This window comes from Orcinus orca, chromosome 2 (genome assembly GCF_937001465.1).
Source record: "Orcinus orca chromosome 2, mOrcOrc1.1, whole genome shotgun sequence".
Classification (NCBI taxonomy): Eukaryota; Metazoa; Chordata; class Mammalia; order Artiodactyla; family Delphinidae; genus Orcinus; species Orcinus orca.
Window position 1 is genome coordinate 16,845,997 of NC_064560.1, and position 24,248 is coordinate 16,870,244.

The 24,248-nt window shown below is 43.6% G+C and overlaps 1 protein-coding gene across 7 annotated transcripts in view; it reads right to left on the reverse strand.

Annotated features, from left to right (window-relative positions):
* Positions 1-358: 358 nt before the first annotated feature.
* The window catches only part of NRP1 (neuropilin 1), a 139,054-nt gene continuing 115,164 nt past the window's right edge, over positions 359-24,248 (reverse strand). For 2 of the 7 annotated variants that reach the window (XM_033439301.2, XM_049705557.1), the window contains 7 exons: positions 22,320-22,424; positions 18,204-18,263; positions 11,833-11,970; positions 8,061-8,335; positions 7,475-7,571; positions 5,308-5,358; positions 359-3,190 (listed from right to left, as the gene is read on the reverse strand). In XM_033439301.2, coding sequence (XP_033295192.1) covers positions 2,901-3,190; positions 5,308-5,358; positions 7,475-7,571; positions 8,061-8,335; positions 11,833-11,970; positions 18,204-18,263; positions 22,320-22,424 — 1,016 coding nt within the window. In that variant the 3' untranslated portion in view covers positions 359-2,900. The other 5 variants (XM_049705555.1, XM_012535211.3, XM_004275916.3 and 2 more) reach the window with 5 other exon arrangements.

Consider the following 24,248-nt stretch of genomic DNA (forward strand, 5'->3'; position numbering starts at 1 on the left):
ATGCCTAAACACTGTCAGATTTATTATCTATTTACTACAAGAACAAAACTTACCAACAGATATTTGGGAATTTCATTAAAAAAAAAACTTTACTAAATGGAATATAGAAACATTTGACACAAGATTTGGAGTTGAAAATTTTCCATTTATAATGCCAAATTCTTTATGCCTTATCTTGACAAGTATCCAGTTTGGGTTGATATTCTTTCAGGAAATGTCTTCTTAATCTTCTCTCCTTATTAGGATATTATTTTTAAAAGAGAACTTTAAAAAATCTTGAAAGTTATTTGATGCTGGAATAATACCAATTTCTTTAACAATAACAAAGCTAATATAATAAAAGCCATCAGGTTTGGGATATTTTAGGAAAATGTTTAATTCAACTGTTTCTTTGGAATGTAGTAGTCATAGTTTGGAATATAAGTCACAGTTCAGTTCTGTGTGGTTTTTTATGCAACTCAGTGTCTGAGAATACAAATGTCATTTAAAGTTAAGGCTTTGCTGTTCATTTTGAATCAACAATTTACAAGTGTCATATTGTCATAGAAAATAAAAATTTCTGTAAAAAAAATTTGCACAAAATTTTATGATGGTACAAAACATGAAGCAATAATATACCAGTAAAATGAAAACATTTTACTACAGAAAGTTTTATAGATCTCAATAAAGAAAAAAATATGTTATTTTACACCTTTTAAAATTACGAAACAATCTAAAACAATATAAACTGAACATTTTGTAACACTGCCTTTACAAATTAATAACTTTATAAACATATAATTTTTAAATATATTTATCAGTGCAAGATACTTTCAAATTTAAAGTTGCAGTATCATTTTTCCTTGGCTGAAGACAACTGTAAGTCTGTTGCCTTAAAGGTAAATCAAGTCTTAATGCTTTCATCCCGGTACGATTATAACGGCTGAATGGATGCCTCTGGGGATAAGAATCTATTCTTCTTTCATAGTGATCAATACTTTCCTGGAAACAAAAGGCATTCTCAATTCAATTAGACCAGGATGAATGGACTTTCCCCTCCATGATGCAATGTGACTCCCACAAATATATTCGAGTGAGACCTACAGCAGTGCCGGAAGGGAGGAAGTTCTTACCTACAACACGGCATGGCACAAATACACGGAAAACAACCAAAGCTTCTTTGGGTTAATTCAATGCTGCCTGATAGGATATTTACTTCTCTGTGCCATTGGAGGCTTAGGTCTTAACAGCCCCAAGGCAGGCTTTTTGTTTGTGAGGCACTGGAAGTTTCTAGAAGCATTCATTCAAGTCTGTTATTTCAGGGTTGCTGCAGACTGAATTTTTAAAAACATTTGTTTTGACTTTACTCATTTTCTTCCCCTCTGTCATCTTAAAATACTTCATCCCCAGGCACCATGATTTATTGTCGCTTTCTTAAATTAACTGTTCGTTCTTCCACTTCCCTTATCTGACTCAATACCAAAACAAGAAGGCTCTCACGGGTCATTTTTGTGTATTTGGATGTAAAAATCTCCTGTTTTTGGATATGGGGGGAACTCTATTCCTTTGGGTCTCACTTGAAAGCCAATTAGTATTATTTCTTCTCTCAACTTATCACTATTTTTATTAAATGCAAACATTTCTATTGAAGGTCATTTCGATTGGAATAGACAGACAAATGGCTTAGGAAAAGAGATACTGTCACTTTAACCAGTTAACAAGGAAACCAAAGTTAGACTTTGGAGGGCAAAGTTAGGAATTTCCCTTATTTATTTATTTTCCAACATAAAGTCTAGTAAAAGTGTTCGCCATTACCAGCAGGTTAAAGCTGCAAGTTTCTTTTCTGGATAATGGCAAATGCTTAAATCCTAAGAGAGAAAAATGACAGAGAGATAGGAGAGAAAGAGTTTACATTTGAAAATACATTCCATATGAAAGAACAGTAAGAGAGAATATTGCAGCTTTATACAAAAGGGTCAAGAGACATGAAATTGAACTACGGAAAAAGCAGAACAATTAAGCCACGTTGCCAAATCTTCGGAGCCCTTGCCTACCCGGAGGCTGACATCTCACACTAAAATATACTTTCTTCTTAGTCAGTGGGCCACCAGGGTTTGATTCAAGAGGAGGGCTTTCACCAGCGAGAAACAGGGCGGGTTAATGTAACACAATGAGAACCAGTACAAACAAAAAGGCACTTGAGAGGACGTAGACCAGCCAGTGCCAAGGATTCTTCGTTGTGGTTGTCGGCATCACACCCAGTTGCCAGCAGTGTCTGGTGATCGCACAGTTTTCTGTATGGAGTTCACAGCACGAGGTTGAGTACAACACTGGAAAACATCGAGGAAATCTGACGGTATTGCTTCGTAAACAGAGCTGACACGCTAGACTGGTACTGAGGCTACGGTACTTTAACAGAAAGCATCCTACTCCTTCTTTGCCTATGCACAACGCGGGCAATGATACACAAGGCCAGCTTCAGGAGTCCACTGAAATGTGGTTACGCGAATATATTCTGGGCACTGGGCTGCAGGTAGCATGTCCGTCGAAAGGGCCCCACTGAATACACTTGGTACCAGCATCTTGGATTTTGCAGTTTCCGAAGAGGATCCAGAAGAGGGAGAGAGAGAAGGGAAAGGGGAGTCCAAATGAATTATTAAGTCAATCATACTTGGTCTCAACACCAGCATTTGATTATTCAAAAGAAACCAACAGAAGGAAGCTGACTGTACAGCATTTCGATTGTTAACACAGCTAAGTCGTTCATGTCTGTCGGCCGAACTCATCGAAGCTCCTGAGAAAACCTGGCTTGGCATCATTAACGCACTTCCCAGCCTGAACAGTGAAAGATCAGCCGGTCCCCAGCTCAAGCTCTGTCCTCCGCTCCACTCTCCTGCTCACCTGGTCACCTCTGTCTGCCTTCATGCCTCCGAGTAAGTACTCTGTGGATTCAGTTTGTCTTTTTTCAACTTCACGCCATCCACAAGTTCGAAGTTATAGTTCTCCAGGGCAGATAAGTTTCTTTCCGACATCCCGTTGTGCCAGCAGGCACAGTACAGCACGACCCCGCAGACGGCGCCCAGGAGGACGCCCAGGGCGCTCATGGCGATGATGGTGATGAGGATAGGGTCCAGGGTCTTCAACACGTTGCCCGGCTTCCTGGAGATGTTCTCATCACCGTCTCCCGTGCCTTGGTACCCTGGGGTGCTCCCTGGGGAGAAAAACGGAATTGGCTCCATGAGCCGCCAACGTACCAGATGACAGCAGACAGAGAAATGGAGAAGAAGGAAAGAGAAAGGAGTGAACCACACATCCGGACTGGGCTGTCCTCCCCAAGAGCCTGCGGGGGATTTCTGCAGCGGGGGTTTGGCTCCCCCATCGCCAAGAAACACCAACGTTTAGGTTTGACTCATCGCTGGGAATTGAAGGTGGGAGGGAAGGGTATTGGGTGTTGGTGCTGTGATTCTGACAGGAAGCTTAGCGCATGGAAACCACTGACTCTGGGTAGACAATGAGGGTTCGGTTCTAATCTAATTCCGATTTCATGCAGCCCGCCATCTGTGAGATTGTAATCTGTATTTATCGTCCTTGGCCAGATAAGAGGTCTGTAAACTTTGCAAAATGCTTCGTCACACATTTGTCTAGAGGGGGATTTAACCATTCCTGGCACCTCTGCCTGATCCCAAAACCCGGCACGAGGAACCCGCCCAAGCTGTCCTTCTGTGTGGTAGTGCTACCACATATCAAATCTTCAAGTTTCCTCCTTGAGTCAATGGTGGTTTCACTCAGGAAGGAGAGGGCTTTCAGAAAGAAGGAGGGCATGCCTGCTGCTGACATTTAAAGTGGCTTATGGCTCCAGTCTAGAAGCTGGGTCAGTGCTGTGCTGAACAGAACACATTTAATAATCAGCATCTTTGCTGCCCTGGTGGTTTCGCTGCAGATGGTCACACAGCTCTGCACTCAGGCACTGGGGAAATGTTTTCTTTAGAGTGGAACATGAGAAATTACTAACATGGGAGCTTTGAGTCTCATTACCTGGGACTAGAAATGAGACTAAAACGTCCATGTGCAACAGGCCTGGTGTTTCCTTAATGGTGTTCTGATCAACAAGGATTCCAATCAAGGAAAACTAAAAATATGAGACGCAAGTCCCTAAATAGGGGGAAACAAGCCATGGGGACATATTAATATTCTCTCCCTTGATGCAACATTGTTTTGAAACAACCTCTAATAAAGTTTACAACCCAGCGTGGACTACATAACTAAGCTAAACGAGTCACGTGTTAATATGACCAACTGCAGACATGGGGCCATCTTTATTTGTCTCCATCAAGTCCAAGTCTGGCTATAGTAGGTCCACATTTCTAATGGCAACAGGTGCTGCTGTTGATGGGTAGGGCACAGAACTGCCGGCAGCAGCTGTGAGTGACGCTGGGGCAAGTGTCCAACACCACCACTGCTGGCAGGAGGCGCAGAGACTTCTGGGAATAAAATAATATCAGGCAAGGCCTAACTCCGACCACATGTCTTGCGTTGGATCACAAAGCAGTGTTCAACGAAAACACGCATTTTCGAGTTAATCAGTCTGAAGTCCGAGGCTACCATGTAATTTGCTGTGTTACTTAAGGCCGAGCCACTGCTCTGAGCTTCAATCTCCTCATCTGTAAAATGGGGATAAATACACTCAGAGAGCGGCTGTGAGGATTAAATAACTTATGTAAAGCGATTGGAACATACTAGCTACTCAATAAACCCCCATCAGCATCGTCAGCATCATTGTCATCAATACTGTGATCATTATCGCAAAATGAGGGTTTCAGTAGAGGAGGCTGGGAACAGATGGCCCAAACAAAACAGATTATCACAGAAATTGGGCTCCCGGTCTCTAAAGATTACAGCTGGATATAAACCAGGAACAAGAATTTGGGCTGGTTTCAAATTATTATATGAAAATTATTGCAGGTCTTTGGGTAAGAAACAATCTTCACTAGTTTCCTGTGCCCATAGTTACAAAATGAGAGTGTTTCACATCATTGCCCTCTGGGTCCCCTCTTGCAGCTCAGGCAGGGAATGGCGGGTAGCACACGTCCCCAGGGCTCACCCCCCTACACAGGCTGCGCCTCTTACGGCGTGAGGCTCCCAAGTCTGCAGAGCAGGTAGGAGAGGGCACTCTGACGACAGCCCAGGCACAGCACCACGGATGCGGGTGTTTATTTCATGTGAGCTGCTTTGATACACCAGTGCACCAAAGTTCCAGAAAGCTTCTTCATAAATATACTGAAAGCCACAGTAAAATATTTTAAAAGTCGGTCAGCAAGACAAATTTACCTGTTTCGTCGATTTTACTTTCTGGGTTCTTTTTATCCAGGTCTGCTGGTTCTGACAAGTCAAACAAAATTGAAAGAGATATTTGAACTGCCAACCAAATACAGTACACATAAACCTTTACACACACGCACGCGCGCGCGCACACACACACACACACACACACACACACACACCCCACTAATGGCTCTGCTGGGTTTCCTTTGGAGTTTTTAGTACAATCTGACCCCACCAAGTAACTGGAGAGCTATAGAGAGGCAGTGTTAAATGACTAGGGAATTGGTGTCAGATCTAAATCCAGGAAGCACTGCTGGAGCAGAGTGTGTTGTCTTAGGAGAAGAGCAGGGAGGAGGGAAATGGTTTTGGCATTTGGAGTGTGGGGAAATCTGGTGAAAATAGAAAACAGAAGTGGAGTTGCACATATGGCTACCATCCTGTGCTTTTGTAGATAACTGCTTCGTAAGTGTTAGTCAGTTACTCATATGGTATGTCAGCTCATTAAGGCCAGAGATTGTGTCCTGTGTCTTACCAAAAAAAAAGAAAGCATCTGGAGGGAGTGGAGTTCTGGTATCCCTTATGGTTCTGAGTAGAACACAGGGACCTGGTTCACTTCTATGTCCCCAGCATTTAGAACAGTGTTCAGAACATACGCGGTGACTCAATAAATATTTATTAATGCATGAATAATTAACAAAGAGCTGATAATCTCCCAGCATCCATGGCTAAATAGTCAAGGAAATATATTTGTCGAATAACTGTAGAATTATCTTAGACGCCTTTTCATTGTTACAGCAACACCAAGTTTTAATGGTGCTCTAGCTGTGACTTTAGCTGTGAGTATAATGCCCAGCAGTAAGCACAGCTAAGCAGATGAGTCACATGAAAACAGAAAGGCTCACGGACTTGTCTTAGCTTCTATACATTCACTGTAGCCCTGGGATGCTGCTTTGCACATAGAAGGTGGTCAGTGAAAACCTGTTGAACCAGATTGAATGTATTTCTTGGTTTCAGCTGGTAGAGCTTGCTCTCCCATTCCAAAAACATCACCATCAACCTTCTCATCTTGGAACAGGAAAGCAAGCAGTACGTGCCCTGTGTAACTGCATGAAACATACATTTTAACAACTGTGTAGATCTGGATGTGGGGAATTTGTGAAGTAGTGCAACTTAAATATTAAGCCTTATTTTCTGTGAAGATCTGCAAAGTACTGTGGCAGGAAGCAGTCTTTGGGTAAGACTGTCCTCTTTTTCCCCCAATTTCTTCAATCAACCCTATCAAATTATTGCCACTTTAGGGATTACGTATAACCAATACATTGTATAATAAAAGCTTTGTAAATTGCCGAAATGACCAAAAACCCATTATAGCCAACAGGCCTCCTTTGTCTTAAATTTGCCCAATAGGGTTATTCCATTTTGTTATAATTAACATCCTATTATATAATGATATATAACAAAAGTTTAAGTGTAGCAAATGGAGCTTAAGACTAATTACTGTGCTATTACATTGCCATTAGTGGTGCTATTTATAATTATATATCAAGAACTGGGAGAATGAATTGGTTTCCTACGTCAGACTCTTACTCATATACACCAGACCGATGAAATCCATAAACTCTGAAATACTAGCCAAAGTCTCTAAATTTCCTTTATTCTTTTGAGTCAACTCAACTGTTTTTAGAGTCAGAAACATCTACTTATTTGTAATAAAGCGAAGAATGATGGTGTCTATGATTCATTCACATTGTAATCTTCATTAAATCCACTGTGATAAAAAATTTCAAAGGCCTGCTGCTTGTGGACACACTCAGATATTTGGAATTATCCAGCTGTCTGAGTTTTCTGCTTCTCATCACAATGTTTAGGCATGGCGTACACAGCCTGGAAACTGTGAGTTTCTTCTTTGCTATGATCTTTGGATTGCATATTATTTGTGGAGTTTTGTGGGTACCAACCAGACATTCTAAGTGAACCAGGTTAGATAATGGGGCAGCTAAAGGTAGACTGACCTGGCCTTATGCCCTGTTGCACCAGACCATGCGTTCTGTAGGATGTGCTTATAGCCCACATTAAAATTCGAGGTCCAAATGAGCACGACAAAGACCATTCAGTGGAAAGACACGTGTCCTGAGCAAGCACTGCTTTGGTTTCTACAGCAACCCATACTTACTTGTGCAGTCCTCTTGAGGGATGTGGTTATTGATACTAATGTCATCCACTGCAATCCCGCCAAGGTTGCCTTTTCCGATTTCACCCTCAAAAATCACCTAAGAAAATGAGATCATTTTCACAGTATTTAAATGTTGGGTCCCAGATAACAGTGCTTACAAATGCTTGTTCAGCTCAAGTCACAGAACATAAATGAAATTCGTGAGGTTTCGAATGATCACACGATTTGCTCTTCAATCCATATTAACTGCTTGGGGATGGCATAAAACTTCTCCTCACTGTATCTTTGTAGGATACAGAATTTAAAACTGGAAAAAAGCAGCAAATTAAAGGAATGTTCATTGTGACAGCCCCAAATAATTATTGAGTAGCATTTTCCCTTCTTTCTCAGCAGTCGGTCCTACGTCTGTAATCTAGGGGACTGTGAAATATGCTACTGAGATTATCATCATTGCAGCAGTATCTCAGGTTCACGAAACACCTGAAATAAAATTTGGAATTTTTTCTGCATCTCATTTGCATAACTTTCAAATATTACCCCAGAGACCCCAAAACAGCTATCCGCCCCATCCTAGAGAAGGGCCCACCTGGTAAAGTTTCAGAGATTTGTGCAGCAGGACACGCCCCTCTTTCCAGTGGTCCCCTTGGTGTCCGATGGCCATCCAGACCAACTGGTCATATTCCTCTGGCTTCTGGTAGCGCAGTTTGACCCTCAGCGTGCCCACGTGTGAACCAGACATGTGATACCAGAAGGTCATGCAGTGGGCAGAGTTCTGGGAATAAACCACAGGGCTCACCAGGCGAGCCACTTTGCCTTTCTGGTTTTCATCAGCTTGGGAGTAGATGAAGTTGCCATCTCCTGCTGTGACAAAAAGCTGTGTTAAACAGAGTGGTCAAATGGATGAACCTTTGTCTCTTTTCTGTCAAGTTCTGCTACTCAAACCTTCTCTCCTGGGCTGAGCACCAGAACCCAACTGCGCAGGGGAAGGGAAAGTGGGCAATAGATGGAAACCTCATTGACACTGGAGGCTCTGCTCTCAGCTTCTGTGAAAGCACGTTTGTGACAGAGGCTGTAAACAGCGCTCGTCTGATACCACGTATCTGGAACGCACTGGCACACGGACACGGGTTATGACTTGTGTTGGTCTCTGCACCATTGCAAGCAGATCGGATGTACAGGAAGACCTATTTTCATGCAACTTTAAGATTGCTTCAGCAGCACGCACGTGAACACAGACACTAAATGGAAACATTTAGATGTGTTCTTATCTATTTACCATTGGAACAGGTAGGCTTCTGGTTGATGGTGCTTTGGTCACTGTAACTGCTTGATAATGAAGCTGCAGTTTGTCCAAATAATCTGGCAATCTTTTTTTTTTCCGCCAAACTTCGATGCTTTTCCCCTAGTTCGTTTTAATGGCTTATAAATTCCTTAAATACACCTGAGAGCCTGAAACTCAGCTGTGAGCCCCGCTTCTGTTTGATGTGGGCTTCTGGTTCCAGGAGAGGTGAGGCTGCATTTCTGAGGCTTATTAGAACCTGCCATTTTGGCAACGGAGGTGCTTGCCGCGCTTGGAGGACTAACTCCTGGCTCTGCTGTTAATGACTTCCCCGTGGGAGCACTGCCTTCTGCCACCACCTGGTCTAAACACACAACTCGCGTTTCACTGTTTGCTCTGCAAATAGCAATGCTACTATAACGCCGCACCTGCTGAAAATACGCATCTGATGCCGAGCCTCAGCGGGCAGCGGGATGTTCGGTGTGCTGCCCCAGAGGCTGGTGTGCTTGGGAGATACTCTTTCCCTGCGTGTACGTGGGCGCATCCTGAGTCAGCAGCGTCCAGGTGAAGTGGATGTGTCCTCAGTCGCTTTCCTCCCTCACCTGGCTGCTTGTCTGAGATGGCTCCCAAGCACGCTTAATACAACCGGTGGGCGGGGAAAATGAAAGGAGGGCGGAAATAAAAACCACGGCCCCGGCCGTTACGTGGGATGCTCTGGACTGCGCAGACTCAAGTCACCCCTGGGGTCTGTTTCCTCCCGCTGATTTACCGAATGACGCTCGCCTGTCTGTGAGCTCACCTGTCTACGGTGCCCCTTCACTCAGCCCACCAAGACGGGCTGGTAAGACACGTCCCCATCTTGCTGCTGCCCCCCGTCCCCGATCTTATGGAGAAGAATGACGTTAAGGGTGCTTAGCTTAGATGGTCCCCGAGTCAGGCCGCTTCTCTGCCCCCTCCTGTGCTGTCTTCTGCCACTGTTGCTCCCCCGACCATTGGACACCCTCAGCCCACTGCGCTGGAGCCGTTTCCCACCCAGAACCAGACTGTGAGCACCTCCAGGGTTGGGTTCCCTCCCTTACACCTGAATCTCCAGTGCCCCTCACTGCATCTGCCATGTATGTGGGCGGCTCGATAGCATATGTGCAATGAAGCAGAGGAAGATGCGGGTTTCGGGAATCCTCTGAAAGGAGGAACGTAGCTTCATTGTTAGAGGTCAAATGCAGAAAAGCATGTGGGATTCCTTTGATAAATCCAAAATTGGGCCGCAGGCTATTGTACCTAGATAGTGTTCATTCCGAAATCTCCACGTTAGATTTGCAAAGTGCCGCACGTGATCTGTGGCAGGCTGTGTGCGTGTGTCCTGTGTGGGGGGCTCTTTTCATTCAGACTTTTTCATGTTAACAAGTTCCTGCCTTTCAGATGTCGGGCTCACCCATCTCTCTTGACAAATGATTGTGTGTCTAGTGCTGCGGGGGTTCCTCCTGGTTTGGGCAGACCTGGCACCACTGCCAAGTAAATCGGGGCGTCTGGGAGGACAAAAGAGACCAATCCTTCTGAAGGAATCGCACTTCTCAGCCGCTAATCTAAGACAAGCCCGCCTTTTCTGACACTCCAACACATAAAGTGCTGATGTTTCTCCTTTCAGGGATTTTATCACAGCTCTGGGTCGGGAACTCTCTCTCCGTTTTCTCAATTAGCACTGTACTTCTGCAAGCCTTTTAGCTTTTCTCTCTGGCTAACATAGCTTTTAACCTCCTTTGAATGTCAGATCCTACTGAGCCATTTTGCTTCACTTTGCATCAATTTTTCCACCATTACTGCCTTCATTTCAGCTAATTGCATTTGGTTAATTTGATGCCATTTCTATGTACAGTGCCATTTACAGTCAAAGTATTTTAAGTTTTCTAAAACTGCTTGTCTTAAGATTCAATTGAAAGTGTCTCAGAATTGAAGGAGTCCAATTTTATCCAATTTCCTTGTCATTCTTATTAGGAAAGGAAGTAGCTGTGATGGAAAGAGGCCTATTCAACCTACTTAATGGTTGTATTCACAGGGGAAAAGTGAACAACAAAGTGGGAAAGGCATGAAGTACCCTGTGCCTGTCCATCGGCCCACTGGCCCACTCACCCCAAGCACAGGCATGGGGAGACTCGGCTTAATGAGATTCCTCAGCATCAGCAAATGCCCCTCTGGGGTCTCTTTTGGGAAACATGACTTGAGGAAGCAGTCCTGTCGGTATCACTGATTAGGGCAGAAGTTTGTGGGTTGGGTGTTTGTGTGTGTGTGTGTGTGTGTGTGCATGTGCATTTTTCTGCAGGACACTGATGGTTCTTTATTCCATATTTCAAGTTGGGTGATAAAATGACTAGGAGGAAAGTGGCTGACGGCTCCCGATGTACCCCAACCCTAATTAATCTTAGTAGGAAAGTAAGACAGGAGGTGAGGTGGGTTGAGGTGTGGCGAGGTTTCTATCTGCTCGGAGGGAATGGGCTACATTTACAATCTTCCTCAAAAGAACAAGATTTCTACCCTTACCCCAATCCATTTCCACTTCATGGGTCAAGAGAGTAAGCGTTAAGCTCACTTATGGTTTCTGCAGCTGCGAAATAACTGAGATGACACCATCTATGGCGGTGTTTGGACTTGCTTCCAACCAATCCAGAGTCAGGATGCTAGAGATAAAATAAGACTCGTAGGATTTGATGGTTGCTGAAGTTGGGTTATGTACAGAGAGGGTTCATTTTGCTATTTCTTTTCTACTTTTGAATACATTTGAAATTTCCCATGAAAAATGTTCAGAAAAAGTAGAAAACAGGTATTAATTCACACACACTGGTTTGCCAAGTTTGCTATTTTTTCAGAGGGGTCAATGAGTTGCCACATTTAATCAATATTCTCTACAAAGTGGCCTAAGGGAATCTCTACTAGGGAAGGACATGATGTTAATTCCAGAAAAGAAAAGCAAAACTGAATGCTCTGTAGTATTTTCTAAACTCCCTAAACTCAGAGACCCATCAACCCTCCGCAGTAACACTTTCTCTAATTCAAAGAAATGAGGCCACAGTGAACCCTCCGTTACCTGTGTGATCCTGAATCGGTCCCGTCTTGCTGGTCAACACGCTCCATCTGAGCTGCACGTGATTGTCATGCTCCCAGTGACAGAACGTCTTATGGGAACCCCAGCCAAACTCACAGTTAAAACCATATGTTGGAAACTCTTCAGTGGGTGGAAAGGAAAAAAACAGAGACAAGCAGAGAAAGACACATTTAATCATTTAGGTCAGAGAGGTCCTTAATTCGTTCATGGAAAGCATGATTTACATAACTTCATGTCTGTTTGAAAATTCCAGGAAAGCCACAAAATCCAGGATTACCACGAAACTCAAAAGATGCATGGAGAAGTCCAAATGCTTACAACATCATATTTAGTAACATTTAAAAATAATTTTTTTTTTAATCCAGCTCAAAAAGATTATGGACTGCCTGTCAAATTGCTACATAAAATTTCCAGGAAGGTTACTTTCCAAAGCATGTATATTACATGTATATTATGTTAGCATTCTCCCTATTTCCGCAATACTTAATATGAAAGATACTCTGCTCTTGCGGATGAGTCATATAAATTGATATCCACCAATGAAAAGAATCTTAATTAGAGATTGACCCATGAACCTCAAAAGTCTAGCAACGTGACTTGGCTGAATATCTCACCCTGGAGGTTATTTGTATTCCCACCACACCAGCTTATGCTGCAGGTTTTTACCGGCAGATCTCTGAAGCATTGCATAAGATTATTTTTTACTTCTGTGCTTTATATCAGGTCAGGTAATTTTAACTGGAAGCCTCTGCTGTTTTAGTGAATTTTCAGATTTGCCTATAAATTGTTTGCCCCACTTAAAACCTCAATGTAAAGTCAAGTAAAGACAAAGCATACTGGAATAGGTACCCACTTGTATATTTTGTAACGTTCAAAATGCTTCCTTTGGAATCTAAAAGGAAAGTATGAAGGGATTCTCAGGAATGATGTGTGTGTTCTACAAGGTGCTCTTTGGCTATGGGGTTTTTTAAACCTCCATAGCCTTATTTTTTTACTCAATCCTTTTTTTGGGGAAATTGGTTAACTTTTTAAGAATGGGGAAAATGAAGTCTTTGATGCTTGGAATTTTGCGGGGGTAAACTTGAGCTAACAATAAAAAATAATCCTAGAGATAAAATTCTCTTGGCTTCTGCCAGTCCACTCATCCCCCGAATATACAATAAAATTAAGCACACAATAGGGGCTGGTTTCTCTAATGAGGGTTATTGCTTCTCACTGAGTTCAGGTGTCCACAAGATGGCAGCATTGAGACGAGGAGGAAGGTGCCTAGGGCAGCTAGCCAACTGATCTAAAAAATAAAGCCTCAAAACAACTTCTCTGTACAATAAGGGAAGTATGGTATTATATGCTGTGTTAGGGTCAGGCTGAGAGCCTATCTCATTTGGATCTTTTCTTTAACTTTGTCTAAGCATTTAACACAAATATCTTGCTTTCTTCTCCGAGTCTGGGCTCCCTTGCCCCTCCCCCACTTCAACAATGGCAGGAGGGACTGTAATGGAAAGGTTTATTGAATAGATAAGAATGAGTTACTTTGCATTTTCAGTTTCCAAGGAACTCTTTTCAAATGCTAATGTGAAATTTGGAAGGAAGGCACCACACGCATTGTCAAAACTGAGCAGGATGGATTCTCCCATCCGATGACAGTGTGACCTGCCAAAGGATTCACAGGGACAGCTGGGAAAGTAAACCTAGTAAGTCACGTGATGTGTATAACGTGAGCGCTTTCAGTTTGGGCAAAGGGCTGTATTTCACAGCGGTAGTGTCATTGGAGAGATAGATTTCATGCCTAGTCCATCATAACCATGAAATAGGGCTTCTTAAAGCATGAGAAACGCTCTCCAAAATCTGCCCCGCTTCTGTACAGCAAGATTGAATTTTGCAGAAGTAGTGGTCAGCTGAACAGTGACAGAATGGTTGAACAACCTTGGATGTCAACGCCCACAGCCCCGAAAGGTACTGTTGTGTAATCTCGTGTTAGAAAATGTTAATATGGGAAAATGTTAATATGTGTGTGGTTCTGTGGGTCTCTACTTAAATGTTATTTATAAGACACGCACAAAGAGAAGGGCAGTAAGCCATTACAGCATACACATTTCTGGTTATATTTGCCTTGTAAATACATTAAATTTATTGTATAATTTACAGAAAACCATACTATCCGTAACTTGGCTATTACTATTCTGGTGATGTCATAAAATATAAGAAGAACTCGCGTATTTTTGTCATGGCCAGGACAGAGGATGGCTTTGCCTGAAGGAGTAATTCAGGCACTTCTGCTTCAGTGAATGGAAGTCAGCCTTTATCTTCCACTGTTCTTCCTAATCTACGAATTTAACATGGCGATCTGCTCTAACTACTCTTTTATCTGCTTGTCCCGATCATATAATTTATGGCAACCTTGTTAAATTAAAATAAATGGTTTTTTTTTTAATCAGTACCTTTTGTGGGGGACGGGTATGGAGTCAGAATAGTTCAATGTTGAAGATTCAAGCCTGGCTAGAAAGGCTATTAAACACACACAACACACAAACACATTTCCAGAAAGGAAAAAAAAAAAAAAGAGAAAGAAAGAGGAAGAGAGAAGGACAGGAGCAGAGGAGAAAAGGGCAGAGAAAGAAAGAGAAAAAAAGCAAATGGACGAATGAAATGTGTATATAGGACTAAGTACGTGTGACCTTTCAATCTTCAGAATATTACCCAGGCCCTGTGGCTGCACAATTCTCATTAAATTCATTGGGAATAATCTGGCTAAATCCCTCCTTGACGCTTCAAAATAGCAGGAAACAATATTCTGCACTTAAATTTATAGCCCCTGTGAGCCAGCACCAGCTGCGCCTGGTGAACCCAGTTTGCCCAGAGTGAGATCGTCGTTAGCACCATATACGTACAAGGATTTAATTTTTAAATCTGGTCTTCAAAACTTCTATTGGGTATGCAAGCTTGCTTACTCATAGGCTGGTCTTGCAGTGGAAATAAGTGGAGGTGCCTGGGTCAACGCAACCATGGGTCATGAACATACTCTGAACTGCTCTAGTGGATGTTTGGGGATCCCTGGAGGGTAAGAGGCTTCACCAGGGGGAGCTGGATTTAAAATGCAGGGTTTCTCATCAGTTCCTGGCAGAGCATTTAAATAGGCTTTTATGCATCCGATTACAACCCAGACAGTATATGAATATTATATGCCCAATGAATGTATTATATTGAGAAGAATCCTCAATATGAAGACTTCAGACTCTGCTTGAATCTCTAGTGGCTTCAGCAAAATCAGATGATGATGCAAGTTTAGGGTCTGACTTGCTGTCAAGGTGCCTGCAGGACAGTGGGGATCCACGTATCAGTCGGTTCATCTGACCATGGGGTGAACACCACAGTTAGACCTGATCTCTGAGCATTGGCTTAGCCAGGAGGTGACAATGAACGGAACTCCTCAAAGAAGCTCAGACAGTTCACTATCCATAAACGAAGATCTAGAGAGCCAGATTCATGACTCAGACAATGGAAAAACAGGAAACCAAGGCAAGTTGTAAAGGACTCTGGGCTGACTGTAGAACAGACAACCCCATCAATAAGCCCTGTGGTCCTGTAACAGAAAAGAACAAACCTTGGGGACTTCCCTGGTGGCGCAGTGGTTAAGAATCCGCCTGCCAATGCAGGGGACATGGGTTCGAGCCCTGGTCTGGGAAGATCCCACATGCCGTAGAGCAACTAAGCCTGTGCGCCACAACTACTGAGCCTGCAAGCCACAACTACTGAGCCCACGTGGCACAACTACTGAAGCCCGAGTGCCTAGATCCTGTGCTCTGCAACAGAAGCCACCGCAATGAGCAACTAAGCCTGTGCGCCACAACTACTGAGCCTGCAAGCCACAACTACTGAGCCCACGTGGCACAACTACTGAAGCCCGAGTGCCTAGATCCTGTGCTCTGCAACAGAAGCCACCGCACTGCACATTGCAATGAAGTGAAGCCCCCGCTCACCGCAACTAGAGAAAGCCTGTGCGCAACAACGAAGACCCAACATAGCCAAAAATAAACAAACAAACAAATAAATACATTAAAAAAAAAAAGAACACAACCATATTATTAAAAAAAAAAGAAGAACAAACCTGGCTGCATATTGGATCTATTCCTTTAGCTCTAACCCTGTGCTCTCTTGCGGGTGCTTAGTCTTGTTGGCTCTGCACTTTTGTAAAAGAATGTTGCCTATAGCCTGAAATACACAGGAAAGCCCATTCTCAAGGCTGACCTTTAAAGGTATTACACTTTTCCATTCATATAGAAACAAAAAGTTGCAGAATATAAAATAACAATTGTCTTGTTGGAGGTTTATAGGAACATTGTGACCACACGTCCACGAACAGCTGCAAGAACAAAGGATTCCAGCACTAAGAAGTTTACAACAACCAGCCACATCCCCTCCCCTTTCAGTCTAAAAGAAGCTTGAATCCTAACTCGGGTAAGATGGTTCTTTGGGACACTAGTCCACCATCTTCTCGGCCTGCTGGCTTTCTGAATAAAGTTGCTATTCCTTGTCCCAATACTTCGTCTCTCGATTTATTGACCTGCCGTGGGGTGAGCAGTATGAGCTTGAACTCGGTAACAGTTTGACGTGAACTTGTTCAGGTGGTGGTAGCAAGGGGTCTTACTGGTTCACGATTTGTACCTCTGCCCTCTGACCACAGGAGACCCTATGAGGGGACTGTCTGCTCTGGATCTCCCCTGTGAAGCTATCAAGACAAAGGCCTTGAGTTCATGCACAAATCAAAAGTTCACAGAGCCATTCCTGGTCTGATAACAAAGATTTCCAGCACTGAGGGAGAGTCATCCCATTTGGGGATCTGATGTACCTTTCCATTTTCTCCAAGGCTGCTGTTCATGTTTGGTTTTTTGATGACCCCTAGTTCTTTGGACAGGCAGGAAAAGAGATGAGATCTAACAAGCTAGCTGGCAACTTCCTAGTGATTGTAATTAACTCTCTGACAAGAGGAAAAACTAGAGAGACAGTTAAAATGTTTGTTACATTATTAGAACGTCACTTGTTCACCTTACCCCTCTTCCCTGTGACAGAGGGTCATAAAGAACCTGCAAGGAAGTTACCCCATAAAAACCGCCCTGATGGGGCTGAGTGGTAAACCAGGAATTTCCTATCAGGGAAGATGGGAAGAGAGCAAGAGCCCCATCCAGGAGGCAGGGGCAGCCAGCCAATCCCCCAAGGCTACGTTTTATAACCTGAAAAGGTGTGGATGGGACTCCCAGCTGGCTGTTGGAATTTAGCTGAACACTATTCTTCAGTTTCATCTTCGGTATTTGGGGGTGTCTGAGCTGAGTGGTAGCAGGGAGTCTGTCACCCTGAGCCCACCATGGGGAAACCTGGGGTTAAGTTCAGCTAAAGGGAAGTTTGTTTTGCTGGTTAATTGGGTCAAGAGTGACAGCACCCTTTAAGGAAGCATGCTAATCAGAGCAGTCCTTTCTGTTTTCTGCTGGCTGCGGAGGGTCTGCTGTTGAGGAAACAGTGATGCACACCACATGCCCCATTAAGAAGTGACCGTGGAGGCCAAGGCTGCGGGCTTCAGTAGAGGAAATGGGAGAAGCTGGTGAGCTGACCTGTTCACCTCACTCTAATGATTAACTTTAAAGTATGTAAAACTTCTGATTGCTTATACGGACAGTTTCCCCTGGTGTGTGTCTGTGGGGAAGATTTTCAAAAAATACTAACAGAATACAAAAGAGAGTGAGGGGGAGACCACCTTACCCCTGTGGCTGGGCCCTGATCAACAGCAAACCAGAGGCTCTAAAAGTCATCACAGGGCCTCTATTAATAAAAGGATGCAGAGGTGCCCTTCCCGAGGGCGCTCCTCTCCGGGCGCACTGCTAGCCCTGGTTTCCTGCACCCCATCTTGCGGCGCACCCACTGGAAATGCGGCTGTAAACCTGCCAACTCTGTGGCAGACAAAACTGACAAACTTCGCCTGTCTCCGATTTGCTGAGTGGCGATGAAAATAAATAGTCAGGCTGCTGCCTGGGAGACTTCCTTCTCCTGAGTTTGCAAACACAGTCCGTGTCCTAGATGTGCTGCGTTTAAACAAAGTATGTTCCTCGGTTCCTTCCGCTGAGAGCGGGGATTGTCACCATTTGGCAATGACTGATGGGGAAGGAAATGTTGCTCCCTGCTGCATATACATGTGGATGAAAGGAAAGCAGTGTTTATGGCTCATGCTTGGGGACCAGATGCTGGTGGCATCTCTGCTAGGACTTTGAGGGAAACGGAAACTGAGAACCGTAGCGATGTGCTATTTTGTGGGAAAGAACAGGCATATGTGAAATCTACCACATTTTCTCTTTGGTATTTGATACCTGATTGTATAGTGCTGTCTATCACGGTTGGCTTTTCTGTGGTCAGCACAGTGGTACCACCTGAAACACAGAAACAGTAACATATGAGATGAGAAAAAGGCAGCATTGTAGGTAATATTTAGTAGAGAATGCTGTATGCTTACATACATCTGTTAGAGGCTAGCAGTTCCCTCAGATAATTCTTCCTTTAATTCCAGCTATAGCAAATGTCTTAAATTTTGTTCACCACAATACATTTATTCATAAAGCATCTAGGCAGTATGGAGAGTTCCAGACTTCCTTCCAAGGGCATTCCCTGACTCCCAGACTAATCGACGACGCTCACAATTGCAAGAGTGAAAAGCAAAGGCCGCCCAAGGTCCTTAGAGACTTAAGTATTAAACTTGACCTAGACCTCTAAGCTTCAAATAGTTTCCCAAGGTTTCAGATGTGTGTCTTGGGGGGAGTTGCAAGGCTGGTCCCCACAATCTATTTTAAAAACTGAAGTTTTAAAGCAGATGGCAGTAATTCCTCCTTTCTTTTGCGGCTGCGGTTGTTTGTTTTTCCCAAGGACAAATAATTCCGCCCAGTATGCAGTTCGGAGAAGCTGCAGGAAAAGGGGAAGGGGCGGAGGGACACATTTCTTCACAGTCCCGAGGAGCTGGAAGGCTGCACAAACAACACCCTGAATGCCATCAACTTCAGTCAGCCCGGGTCGACTTGGAATTCGTGGTCTGGGGACCAGTGGAAACTTAGATTTACCCTCTTAGCTTGGGTATCTTAGCTCAGCCATTTTCCGCCCTTCGTCATGAGACTTCTGTTTTAAAGTCCCGTTCTTCAAGTTGCCCAACCCACAAGCATCACCTGAACGCTTCTTGAAAAACTGGTTTGCTGTTTATTACTTTGGTGCTTGCGAAAGCCATTTCTCCATATGTGTGCCTGCCTTGCAGATCATGGTCGAGAGCATCTATTTGCTTTCCCGAGAGATAAAGTCCTGGGCAGACTCAGGGTAAGGGCATGGGGGGCTCATGCCCATCGTGGAAAGTTTGGAGGTGGCTCTGAGGTGCCATTGTACACCTTCCAGTAGTGTCATTCAATAGAGACTCTAGTCATCTCTATTCTGGCCGAGGCCTAGTCCTATCCTGCAGCTCCCATGGGTGAGAAATCACCCGGATCATGAATCAGAGAGCCGTAAAGCTGAGCTCTTGAAATGGCCTGAAGATTTCTGAGCTAGTCCACTGTAGCACCAAGTTGTGGTACCCCTGCTGGCCCAGTAAATATGCTGGATAAGTGGTCTCACGTGTGCACGGCCTCAATGAGGCAGGCGCTAGGAGAAGCCATTACATATATTATGGGTTAAGAAGGTGAATCTATAATGGCAGAATTGGAGGGAGGCCAGACGCATTAGCATTCCGCTCCCAGTGGTCTTAAAGGAGAAAGACTCAAGGTGAAACTTCACTTTTAAAAACAGATATGCACTGTCAGTTGTGTTAGAGGTTGGGAGCCAAATTCCGCTGTTGGGGACACACAGATCCAATGTGAAATTTGGCCTCCTGGTGCCTTTGAAGCCAACTGTATTATCTAATGACATCAAAGGCATGTGCAAATGAGTAACTTCAAGGGTGAATTTTCACCCTGACAAGCAAGCAAGGGAGAGCAAAACCTCTCCTCATTTCCATGCATTTGGTACAGTTCACCTGGAATTCAGTGTTGTTTATAGGTAATGAGCATTTTGCTAAATACTTATTTCCCCCTATATTCAAATAGGCCACCCCCCAGGAGAAGACATTAAAGTGACATCATCTCTGTTAAGGAACCGAACCTTAAGAGAGCATTGATCCCAATTTCCATGCTGCCAACCAGCAGGGTGAAAGGGAGAATACTTTTCGTTTGGTTTTGGACACTGAACGTTCAAAGTTTGCAGCTGTGACAGAAAGAGCAAGGAGGGTACAGACTTGTGTGTGAGCCCAGGAGGTGAGATGCTCACCTGTGAAAAGATAGTGGGTTAGGTAGGGGCAGGCTGGGCTGCTTGCAAACACCGGCAAATGTCAGCCCGCCCTTCTTCAGAAAAGACTAACACAGAGCTTCATAGAGCAAAATAAGCTTTTAAAAAAGGACAAATGGGCCGTCATGCAGTAAATGAATACAAAGCATGAGGATGTCTTCTTAGATCACCTCTTCTTGTTGGGGCAATAGAGTGAGCCTTAGCAGCACCCCCGGAAGTTCTTAATATATGCACGTATAGATCAAATTATTGAAACAAACGTGCTGGCCTGAGAAAATGACTTTTCGCCAGGGTAATATGTAAAAAAAAAAAAACCAAAAAACTAGAATGGATTTTTTTCTATCTACCCAGTAAATGATTTTAAATGCTGTAGATAAACTATCGCCTTGTACTTATAAAGGACTGTCAGTGTTTCCAGTCAAAATGACCCATTTTCTGTGGTTTGCAACTCGGGGGCATACACAATTTGCTCCAGGCTAACAGACTCACCCTATTTCATTCAAAGGCTTAGGTTTCAATTGATTCAGTCATGAGCCAATGCACAAATGAGAAGGTTGGTTGTTCTGACACAAGGAATAAATCTGAGGCTTTGTCTCTAATCAATATTAACTGACCACTTTAGGGTTTATAAAGGAAAGAACCTCTCCTCAAGAGGGTAATTGAACAGGGGAGTCTCTGATGACTGCAGACGTTCCTTTATATGAGGATTTTCACTACGGATGGGACATGTGACCGGGTTTGCAAAAAGCCTGAGGTTTGCAGAGTGTTCACAGGCGACCTTGGGAAGGTTCTGCAGGACCTGTTTCACCAGACTGGTACTCTGTTTTAACATCAGCCCTATAAGCTTTTTAGCTGGAGCTTGACATCTTACAAAGAAAAGCCCTCTGCATTAATTAGAGTAATTTTTGTGGCTTGCAACTACTTATATACAAGATTTGTTTTCAAAAGCCCATAGCCACGTGACATTTATTGGCCATTCGACTGTAAGCAATTATCCTGGAAATTTGGAGGCAGAGAACCTTAGGAGGTAGGATTTAAACGTAAACTCAGTTCATGGTACTAAACTTCTGAGCTAGATTTTACCCCTTATTCCATCTCAGGGTGCAGAGCAGTCTTCCTCCTTCAGAAGAGAGCTTTTGAAGTAATTGGAAATCTGGGACATTTCCTTCCACATTTTACATTAATGCGTTAGCTAATAACATGGCACTATTGTGGAGTTACATGGTAACGCCTTCAGTTTCGCCCATGAAAATGAATTACGTGGGCTCTCCTGAATCCCTTTTGGGTCAAAATACAGACCTGCATCCACGGGCTCGTGTTTAATGTAAAATGAGAGTCAGATGCTGTAAGAAACTGTGTTTTGATCTGGGTAGCAGTAAAGGCCCCACGGTACCTTTGGCAGCAATAGGGTGATAATTCTAGTGCTTTGGCCGGTTTCCAAATGGTGGCCTCCCATTTCCCCACTTGCTTAATGTTTCCTCTGCCAGTCCAAGTAGAAGAGAAGGTCACTTTCTAGCTTTTAGAGTTTTAGAATATCATGGAGTAATCCTCTAAATAAGTTGGTGAGGCATGTGGCACACACCATCCCTGATCTATCTGCTAGTGGTGATGTCAAATAACAACAAATTCTGCCCTTGTAAATTCTAATGTAACATGATTCGCAAAATCCTAGCTTCAAAGCTGCCTTTCAAATGTAAGCTTGATTTCATTAATTAGTTGGTTAAAGGATCCACTCAAAAAATTTGATCCCGGTTAGAAACTGAAAAGAAACGTTCTCCAGCGTGTGGTTATGTACGGGTGGCGCACATGTTATCTCGGAAGGGGGTGGAGGTCAAAGATGAGAATCAGTTTATGTTACATTTAGCCATGGAGGAATTCTTATCCAATGAAGACAATCCTAGCCTTTGGCTCTGAAAATGGCTAAAATTATCGCTCGAATGGCTGTGGCTGTGAAGGACAATTTGTTTACATGACAACATGAGGAAATGAAGATGCACGTGTTTTGGCAAGGCTTCCTCCCGCCTGCCGCCTCCGTGAGGATTTCCGCAAACACAAACAGACGTTAATTAGCGGGTCTCGACTACAACATGAACTGAGATGGTACAGCAATGGGATGAAGATGGTTTCTGCACCTGTGAGCTGGAAGTCATCACCTGTTCCGCTGTGGCAGTTGGCCTGGTCGTCATCACATTCATCCACCAGGTTCCCATTGGGAGTGGTCGGTCCAGCTGTAGGTGCTGAAACAAGATCCAAAGATTATTTTCTCACACCTCTGAAATGTATTCTCCAGCCCCTGGCTGTTGATCCTGCTAATGCTTTTGCAGAAAACTCTAATCTGTGGTTAGAAGACCGGGAGTGTGGTTTGCCTCTCTTTCAGGAGCGAAATATACTCAGAGTTTGCAGAATGCGTTGGGGACTGCTTTGTTTTGGTATTTGATCCGTATCTCCTTCGTAGAATTGGCTGCCTTAGCATTTTATACATTGTTATCTACATACACATCCTTTTTCTGAAAAGTTCTTGTATTCTCACTGGTTATTTATTCATGACCCTGAAGTTGGGAACTTTGATGATAGAGATTTGGCTTGAACTGTTTTTCCTTTCATTTTCAAGGTGCTAGAGGACTCACTTGTCAAGAATTCTTTTATGTTCTTGGTATTTACTAAGTTTATCTTGTAAAATTTTCCCCAAAAGGGAGTCTCAGCATTCATTTTTAGTACAATATTGTTCTTTACTTCTTTATTTTTTTAAAGAGCAACTCCATTTCCCTCTAAGTAAGCTTCTCAGATTGTGAGCCCGGGCAGGTGTCTGGGAGTTCCCTGGGGTCATTTTACCTTAACTCCCAGAGGACTACATTCCACTGCTGGCAGGTATTCCCATAGCTTTGAGTTTGTAGTTGAAAAGTAGCCAACATTAATCAAAGACTGCTTTTGAAGTTCTTTAAATTTAGTTCCGTCTATTTTTCTTTTCCAGCCTGTTACTCATTTTTGCAATCTGTTTAATATCTTACAGTTTTCGGCATTACATTTCACTTTACATGACTTGAGATAATGGACAGTTCTCTTGATGTCTGAAAACCAGACAAGATGCTGGGAGTGGGGGCCTGTTCTCTAACAGCTTCTGGCCAATTGGAATGTGCTGGTAACTGCTGCTTTCTCAATAAAAATTTGACCCTGTTTGTTATTGTGCTAAAGGCCTGAGCAGAGTTATAATAAATGTAGAAACATAGCTAGTTTCAACTTCCTCAACTGCCCCAAACACACACCAATAATAATTAGGAAATCGCCACGTACAGGTAATGTTCACACCGTTTAGGGGTACAAACTAGACTCTGTAAAATGCATACACACGTATTCTGGGTTCTGCTTATTGCTAACACTGAATCAATAGAATCCTCTTTGGCAATCCAGATGCTTGCCTTTGCTAAGCTGCCTTTGCTCTTGGTAACGTGCCACTTTCAAACTCTCTATTCATCTTGCTGGTTTTTCCACATTCCTTATGGTATTTAAAAAGGAGGAGTTTTGCACTGGAAGTGGACCAGGGTAGTACGGGGATTAAATTGAAAAAAGTAAAAAGTGATGTCCCAATTTTACTACTTGAAAATCTTTTATCTTCTGTGGTTCTCTAACTGTTTCTTAAACATAAGAGCTAGCCCCAAATAAGATGGAGACTCCGAGATGGCTGGGCTGCACATCACCCTCTTTCTCTATCTTTGGGTATCTCCTGTAGCACAAGGTACAAAGTCAGTATTTAATAAGGGCCTGTTAATCGTTTTAAGGGAGAAGAAAAACACTCCCTTTCACCAACTGTGTTAAACAGCTTTGACAACACTTTCCCTGGGTGCTGGCTCCTCGTGTGGCTCGGGGCAACTTCCCCACCTCGGTGAGTGCCTGCAAACATCTGCAGCAAACCCCTTCACCACCATTGCTACCTCACCACAGAGTTGACACTGGCAAACTGCCACCAGGCTCAGTCTTTTCAACCATCCATTCATTCCACCTTCTAAATCAATGTCGCTTCCCAGAATCGGGGCTAAAGTCCTGCATCGGAGCAGCAGACGCCC